An 8,855-nucleotide genomic window follows, 5' to 3' on the forward strand; every position below is an offset into this window, starting at 1 on the left:
TGTTCACCTCTACAGAATACCTTCATGTCGCGCATCTCGTTCTCCATCTGGTCGAGTCGGCTCCCTCTAACGCCGACGGTCGGCTCCAGTAACCGTAGGAAATGGCCGTCTCCGCCTCCGTCTCAGCGAACGAACTCCTTCCCCCGTCATTCACCTGCTGATGGATGTTTGCCTCCACAGCATGTAGACTCCTTCTTCCGTCGACTGATCTCCGTCCTCCTCTTTCTCGTCCTTCCTCGTCGCGACACGGCCACGAGAGGAAGTCATCCCTCGTCTCAGTCATCATTATGCCGTTTCGGTTCCCCCTGGATTGGAGTCGCGTGACTTGAGCCTGCTTCGGGAATACCTCGTCCTCTCTAATACTTCCGGTTGCAGCAGGCTCGTCTGGGACCCAATCCAACCCTCGCGGTGACGGAAACTCTCCACGAGCGCTCACAAGGCCTGCTGGAGTACGTCGACAAGCCCGTCTGGCATCCAACGCGTCTCCGCCGTTCAGCATGTGCAGACCGACGCAGCACCCGCTCCATTGCCTTGTGTCAAACGACAATGATAGCTCTGGACATCTCACCTGCCTTAGCCGCGTAGTAAGGCACGGGTGTAACTATGTTGCTCCACGCGTCGACCAAAGGACAATGTAGCCTCGTACGTAGCCTCACCGTGCCCAATGGATGTACTTGTGCGCGTCACCATGAACGCTGTTCCTGAGAGACCCGTGCAACAATCATGAACGCTAATCCTGTGCAGAGTGGCAGCACCAAGGGAACGAACATTGTCCGTGCAACGAACATTCCACATGAAAGACTATAAGACTGTGAGATCGGCAATACAAGGTTGGATTAGTTAAGATAAGGCTAGTTAAGCTAGGATAGGTTAAGTTAGGATAAGTTAGGTTAAGTGGGTAGGGTTTCTCTATTGTTTGATATATTTCTTATGTGTTTAACTATATCTTTGATGTTTATGTTTACGATGCTTAACCAGTTTGTACGAGATGACAAGCGAAGCGTGCACTGGGGTCAAACGTTCGGGTAGCCGGAGCCTTTAAGTGGGTGGCTCTCAGGGCGTCGCGACCCTGCCCGCGCTCGGTTAGCTATGGTGCGAAATCCCACAGGTTAAGTGAGTTGTACTTGAGTAAATAACCGGTACTCAGATCTAAACTGAGCGATGAGTCAGAGTCAAAGTCAGAGTCCCATTTGCGTCTAGATTCCGGATGAATCGCCGCAAAACAAGTTAGGGTATTGTCTCTCCTGTGGAGTCCTCCCACTCCGCACCACGTCACATCTCAGTCTGGGTTCCGCCGGTTGCTCCTGTGGACTGCCGGGCTCGTACCCCAGTCTACAGATCTGTAGATGTTCCCGGTTGATGCCGTAGATCAGCCCTGGGCCCGTCCTCGGCAGCCAATGGGCAGAATTCCCATTCACGTGGCTCCGTCTCTCCGGGTCACAGTGGTGCATCACGCTCTGTACAGGCACCAGACTGCCCTCCGCTGTCCTCACGAACACGTAGCTCAATGTCATAGATTTTCCTTTACACAGCATGTCATGATGTTTAGATAGCTAGGCGGAGCGATGACCTCCTCACCAGTGTCGTCCTTCCACAGCTAATGAAACTATATGGACGCCCTAGACGACTAACCGTCCCGTAAACCACTTTGCATTTGTTGCAGCTTCAGTATCTGCGGCAGCGGGTAGTCCGGTGGTTATCTCGTATCTATAAAACAGTACGAATATGATTCTCTCTAAGACTAAGGGAGGGTGCCAGTTACGCCCTCTACAATCCTATTGATAACTTGCCATGGTTGCATGGGGTTTAGACCACTCAGACCACTGTCCCCAAGGAGTCGGTCTGGAGAATTGGGCGCCGTACCAGCTCACCTCCGCGGTCTGATCCTTCCCTGTCTCTTTCATTCAGTGCATGTCTGCGCACGATGAGAATTCGGCGTCCGTCACGTAACTCCACCAATCCTGGTCCTGCCCACGCTCTGTTTGATACTTAAAGCGAGAAGTTGATGTTCCTATTTCTTCCAAGTTTGATACTCTTAGTTGGTTTTATTCTACGTGTGGTTAGTAGGTACAAAGTATGTATAAGTTTGACCACTGGTCTTTCCAACACGCTGTATGGTATATCCTCAATGACCCGTCTATAGCGTCGGGGACGACGCAATGTTAAAGCAAGGGGGTGTAAGCGGGAGCCCCCGCTTTATACTTCTTCAGCTCCTGCTCCCCTACAGCCTGTCAAAACCTGCTATGACCTGCAATGTCTTGATAGAGCCTCTCAGACACTTAAGCTTCTAGGGAGGCTAAGTTTGTTGTTTTGAGGGCACGACCCCCGACCTCTGGACCAGGAAAGAGTTAATAGGTAACCGGCAAGGGTATACGTCACCCAAGACGCTGTTGCTAAGCAGCCAGCAGCCCGTCACCGGCCGGTTCCGCCCCTCGGCCCCGGCCGGGCTATCCCCTTGGGCCACTTGCCCACGCGCTAGATAAGGTGACAGGATTAGGTCATTAGATAAACGATACCCCACAGTGCACGCGGACCTTGAATTGAGTTATGTACCTAAATATGTTCTCAGTACTCATAATAGGTATTCCTTTTGCGAACTATGTATCTTTTCTCTCGTATTTTTGCATATGTACGATGTAAATGTTAGCCGGATTCCCGTTCGTATACAGTATTGTAAGAGTACCTTTGTCGACTGTCTGCCCAGTGATGGACAGGACAGATGTTTGGACTGCAGTATCCCGGCTTCGAGCCACCCTCCCGACATATCGGGTCACCAAGGTCTAAGGACTCAATTAGTCAATAGAGATAAGGATCACGATAGTGGCCTATGGGCCGGACAACCTGTTATTCTTGTCAAGCTGGGATCCAGGATAGCGTTGTACCAATGGAAACAGAAGGAAAACTCATTGTAACGTACAGAACAGTACTTATGATTTCTATTTTTATACTTGTGGGCTAAGTGGATGTTGGAACAGCAGAAGGAACATGATTGTAACCTTGTACCTAATCCTGAACCGGTGGAAAGGAAAGGCTGGCACCTGTTGCGCTCCCCTACAACAGGGTGGGCTAGTCCAGAAAACTTTGACAAGCACATTGGACCTTACGATATAAAGTTTCGGGTGGGCTGACCCTCTCGAAATCCGAGGGGTAAGGCTTTCGGTGCCCTACTTTGACCAAAGTTCATGAACCCGAGTTTTTGACCCCAGGGTCACCCACGAAAAATGAGAAAATAATCATTTGACAGGTAGTTCGAGCATTGTCTAGACGAAAACTGCCAGTGAAAGTATCCAATTTTGACACGTTTTACATATCTTCTCCGTCCAATCCCGACGAAGTACCTCACGTGATTTTGACACAACTTTGACAAAGATTACCAAATTTGGGGGGATGGGAGTGGACAGAACTTTGAGAGCATAAAAATGGTTGTCTCTCGGAAACCACAGAGAGACTGGAGAATTTGGTAAGACCTTGAAGAGAGAAGCCGGAGAGAAGCCAGAGACTTGGTGAGAACTAGAGAAGCCAGAGACTTGGTGAGAACTTGAGAAGCCCGAACACCTCTGTGACTTGAGCCTGCTAGACTTACGCTAGGACCAGCCAGCTTTTCCGCCACCGACTGTTGCACTTCCAACATCCCGCCGGCCGTGGACTTTGCAAATAAAATCTTGGAACGGGAATTGGCTGACTTGTCGTGGTTCTTCCTGACGTCCCACCGGCCAGCACACAGCGGGGACGTCAGCCCCGTCTGACGTGTCCTTACACATGCACATTTTTACGTATTTATGTTTGCATTTGTCTAGGGTACCATACATGTATCTCAAGCCACCTGCTTTCAATATCAAGGCATATGCATATTTTTACTCGTGCATATGTCTAAGGTTCATCCATGCCATATCTCAAGCTATCTGCTTCCAATATAAAGACATAAAAAACTAAATATAAGCACGTTTCAACCGAAAAAATAACAACAATACACAATGTTTTGCTGCAGTATGACATAGAATCGCTGCGATATGAAATAAATTAAAAGGAAACTCTCTAGTAACTATTCTCTGGTACTCTAGTACTTACCACAAGTGTCTTCACACTCCTCCAGAGTTTGAAAGTTGTTGCTGTTACCATCGCAGCCTCCATAGTCGAATAGCTCACACTCTCCTGTCAGACTGTTGTAGAACCAGCGCGGAAATATACCGTCACACGGTCCAACATCTTTGGGCTGTTCGCAAGGATCCTCAACTGTAACACATATCACGGGTAACTGGTCAATCCCTTTTTTCTGCCAAGTATTGAGAAACTGCTAAGCACTCTGAAACTGCAAGTATCAAACTCTTACACCGCCACGCTAAATGCACCAGATTTTGTATATTGCAGATAACATAACAGGGGCAGCAGTACAAAGCAGAAGCAATATTATTCTTGTCCCAAAAGCTCAGTGAGAGAGCTTCAAAAGATCCAAAGGCCCATTGTGTGAACAGTAAACCACCAGATATACGAATGGACCCAACTCTGGCTTACTCTGAGACACTCTTAAAGTTACCACCTGCGAACGAAGGTTCAACCACCAGACGAAACCCTTGTGTTTTCAATATTTTGAAACAATCGGCTTACACATAGCCAACCGGTAGCCGACCTGGCCGAACACTAGCGAACCACAGCCGACCCTACTCCCGACACACCTTAACTGGTTGGCGGTCGGGTTGGGAGTGGGGCTTTTGGCAGTGTTGGGGAAGCAATATTTGGCTTTTTTGGACGGTTTAAGGCATGGAGATAATAATAAATTTACATGTAAAAAAACATATTATACCTTCTGTAGGACAGCAGACAGCCCAGCGGTCCACCGGGTCTATTTGGCAAAAGTAATTAGAAGGGCATGGAGTCCCGCCCCGCCCACAGAAGTGGTTGACCAGGAAAGGGTCGCCAGAAGGACAGTAAGGGCCTGTGTCTGTAAAGAGGAGAAACAGTAGCAACATAACTAAAAAAGAATGGAAGGGTCCCATTTGCGAACAGATGTACACGTGTGTTACACCACCGAAGGACTGTTATACTGGCTATACAGATACAGAATTGTACCAAAATGGACTGCTCGATATTAACCTTCCCGAAGTTATTAATTACTGGTTTTAAACTCAACCGGGAACTTAAAAACATGGTAAATATCCAGATTTTACTGTGGTGTGATATGTAATAAAAGTGTAAACTATATAGAAATGAATTTACTGGCATCTCTCCTTTACTTACAATGACTTCCACAGATGTCAAGACAATCTGCCAGGGTTGCAAAGTTGTTGTCGTTACCAAAACAGCCCCCATAGATGAATATCTCACACTGCCCAGTCAGGGTGTTGAAGAACCACCGTGGGAAATACGCTTTGCATGGCCCCGGGTCCTTTGGCTGCAGACAGGGATCCTCACCTGTAACACGTTTTAAAAATGACGCCCCTGTCACACATTTACGATCTTCTCCCGAATAAGGACATGTGGCAATGTGACATGTGTAAGTATCTAAAGGTAATTATCACAATACATATTTTATGCAAATGTACAGAAAATTTGCATGATTAATGAGGAAAATGTTGAAATAAAGTATTGACAAAGGAGAGGAATTACACATGCAAAATACGTTAATTAGAATTTGTAAAACTTTAAATTAGATTATGGTAATTACGACCTTATTTCCACAGTGAATGAGACGAAAAAACACAAAAACATTTCATGGAGGTATGAGATCTCCGAATTCTTGTTATGTTACTGTTGTTACAATGATTTACAGAGGTGATTTTGAATGTCTTAAGTCAATATTTTTTAAGTGGTGTAAAATAAGTGTTATCAACTAAAAAGTAATGGATCCTCCGGAGTACTTACTTAGTTCACAAGCTCTTTCACATTCTTCCTCGGTTTCAAAGTTGTTGTCGTTGCCACCGCAGCCTCCATAGATGAAGTACTCACACTGGCCGGTCAGGATGTTGAAGAACCATCGTGGGAAGGATCCTTTACAGGGTCCCGGCTCTTTGGGCTGCTGACAGGGTTTCAAATCTGTAGAAATAGGTAGAATGTAATTTGAACTCAATAGCAGAACATAGTTGTAAAAGTATAAATTTCTCGTTCTTAAGTAGTCACTACCCCTCACTTCTTCCCAATCAGTCAATGCTTAATTGAGTTCTGTGGGTACACAAAATTTGCATGTCAGTTGGCCACGGTAATGGCTTGATTCTAAGGGTATGGCATCATATGTAAATTTTGTTGACATGCCATAAATAGGGGACAGGCTCTAGTATAGTACACAAAACAGGGTACAGGAGCGATATACGTCGGTGTAAAATTTTAAATAAAATATCTATTCATTATCACTTGATGTTTTTAATGCCAAAGGTTTCGATGACTTATGTGGCCATGTTTCCAAAACACCGCGAAACCATTAAAATATTATGGGGGCATTGCTGAAACCTTATGGTATACACATTGTTTGTAGAATCCCAATGTGCATATTCTCAAATACTCTTAGATATCCGGACGTCCCAAGTTAGGTGGTTTTCAAATGGCGTGTGCCAAACGGAAAGTTGAAGTTTAGCAGTCATGCCCAATGGAACATCGCCGAATTCCATGTTTTGTCTAAAATGGCCCCAAACACCTGCCAGCAAAATAAAATTACATATATCTGTTATGGAGTACATCACCATCGTTCTAAATAAAATTTATACCGACTATGAAGATACATTGATATGTACGGAGCCACATACGAGATGAATGTGGATGAGATGAATGTGGATATAGATACAGATACACATTCTAAAGTGAAAGCGTATAGTGAATGTTAGTTTTACTGGCTATATACATGCAGATACAGATTCAAAGCTGATATGTTACGCCGAAAGGAGAATATATTAACTATACAGTTACAATAAAAAACACTAAAACGGTAGCTTAAAAGGTACATACCAGGGCAGCAGAAGCGGACTTCATAGTCCATGCAGCGATCGTCCTTCTGTTTATTGTTCTGGCAGGCGAAGCCGTTTGTTGTGTCGTAGTACAGGAAGCTTTCGCCGGTGTCATACGCCTCCTGCCCGGTGGCAATGACTCGGGCTTCGATCTCTGTTGGCATGGGACAGATCTGACCTGGGTTCTCGTCACGGAGGTCGGTCAGTGTCTCCCAGTCCCCGGTTCCTCCAGGATTGTCCCGATCGTACCAGGCCGTCCAAACGGTGCATGCTGAGATGTGGAAAACGAACGCAATTAATTCTAAAAAAAACACTGGTGCACTCAATTATTAATATATAAACCATTTTATCGAAAATGTAAGAAAGCAGGTTCAGAAGTTATGACTAGGACTTGGGGGTGTGTAAGGTAAAAGTAACACATATATGCATAGTGTTACATTTTTCCTAGTAACTGCTAAAGGTTTATTTTTTTTTAAATCCAGGCTCAGATATTAAACGTCATTGTATACCAGGACAATTAATACGCAAAAAAGTACTAGTTTTGAGTGACACTTTGTTGTTTGTTCAATTGGCGTAAACAAAACATTCTCTTGCTAGTAATTCTGAACACCGAATCGATTTTTCTGTCTTGATCTTTAATCTTAAACCAATATCACGCATTCACGAATGTGGCTTCCGGTACACTAGCTGAACTTCCCCTACCTAGGTGAGGACTAGCTATAGGACAGTGCCAAATCGGCTACTATTCGACGTCGCCAGCCTATTTTTCAGAATGTTTAAAACATTCGGGAGTACGTGGGGAGGTTCAACAATGGTTGACTGGTATTTGGATTTGGCTGTAAGTTGACCAAACACCTGCAAACCATTCGGAAGTAAGCAAAGTTCGGGGCGTGTTAGGGGGTTACATTTGATTCAACTTCGTTTTGATTCATGTAGAAAGATAGACGTGGCTTAAACATACGCAGAGTACGCCCGAAAGCCAGCCGAACCTGGTTAACAATTCAGGGGGAAGGTGGTGAATGTGTGACAGGGGACACTCACGGGGACAGCAGAAGCGAACTTCATAGTCCAGACACGTGTCGTCGTCCTGTTCGTCCTCAATACAGACGAAGCCGGTTGTGACGTCGTAAAAAGCAAACGTTTCCTCCGTGAGAAACGCGTCCTGCCCGGTACTGATGACTCGGACCTGGATGTCTGTGGGCGTGAGGCAGATTTCTCCTGGGTTCTCCTTACGGAGGTCGGTCAGGGTCTCCCAGTCCCCGGTTCCTGACGGGTTGTCGCGGTCGTACCAGGCTGTCCAATGGGTACATGCTGGAATATGGGAACAACAACACCGAAGTTTTACGGTAGTTTCATTGTAGCCAACAGGCAGTTATAGTTTCCAATGTTTCCTTTGTCCATCAGCAGACTAGTCACTGACGAAATGTAGTGGATGCTACTTCAAATGTCTAGAAGTTTCAAAATCTTCTTACTTCCTTACTTCCTTGTGTATGTCTGTTTGCTTGTATGGTAACTATGGTATCAGTATGGTAACTACAGTTCTCATTCTTAATGTTGGTACATTTTAGCACATATGCAAAATCAACGGGATCTATAGTGCATCGGCCAGCGATTGAAAGTGTTGTAGCCATATTTTTTATGACTAAAAACGTGATGTGTTATACATGACACCTACGTGGGCAGCAGAAACGGACTTCATAGTCCAGACACTCGTCTTCGTCTTCCTGATCTTGAGTCCTGCAGACGAAGCCGGTTGTGGTGTCGTAAGCGAACCAATCTTCTCCCGCCAGAGAGGCCTCCACCTGTGTGCTGATGACCCGGGCGTGGACGGCTGTGGGGGCGAAGCAGATCTGTCCCATGTTCTCCCGACGGAGGCTGGTCAGCGTTTCCCAGTCTCCTGTTACTGTGGGTCGTCACGGTCAA

At 45.9% G+C, this 8,855-nt stretch overlaps 1 protein-coding gene across 1 annotated transcript in view; it reads right to left on the reverse strand.

Moving 5' to 3' along the window:
- Positions 1-8,855, reverse strand: part of LOC109475460 — a 35,179-nt gene that overhangs the window by 12,285 nt on the left and 14,039 nt on the right. Inside the window, exons 13-19 of the mRNA XM_019776105.1 lie at positions 8,608-8,841; positions 7,974-8,243; positions 6,934-7,203; positions 5,860-6,030; positions 5,236-5,409; positions 4,802-4,939; positions 4,069-4,233 (exon numbers count right to left, since the gene is read on the reverse strand). Of these exons, the coding sequence (XP_019631664.1) occupies positions 4,069-4,233; positions 4,802-4,939; positions 5,236-5,409; positions 5,860-6,030; positions 6,934-7,203; positions 7,974-8,243; positions 8,608-8,841 (1,422 nt within the window). The remainder of the gene's footprint in view (positions 1-4,068; positions 4,234-4,801; positions 4,940-5,235; positions 5,410-5,859; positions 6,031-6,933; positions 7,204-7,973; positions 8,244-8,607; positions 8,842-8,855) is intronic.

This window comes from Branchiostoma belcheri, unplaced genomic scaffold (genome assembly GCF_001625305.1).
Source record: "Branchiostoma belcheri isolate BF01 breed outbred unplaced genomic scaffold, Haploidv18h27 scaffold1, whole genome shotgun sequence".
Classification (NCBI taxonomy): domain Eukaryota; kingdom Metazoa; phylum Chordata; class Leptocardii; order Amphioxiformes; family Branchiostomatidae; genus Branchiostoma; species Branchiostoma belcheri.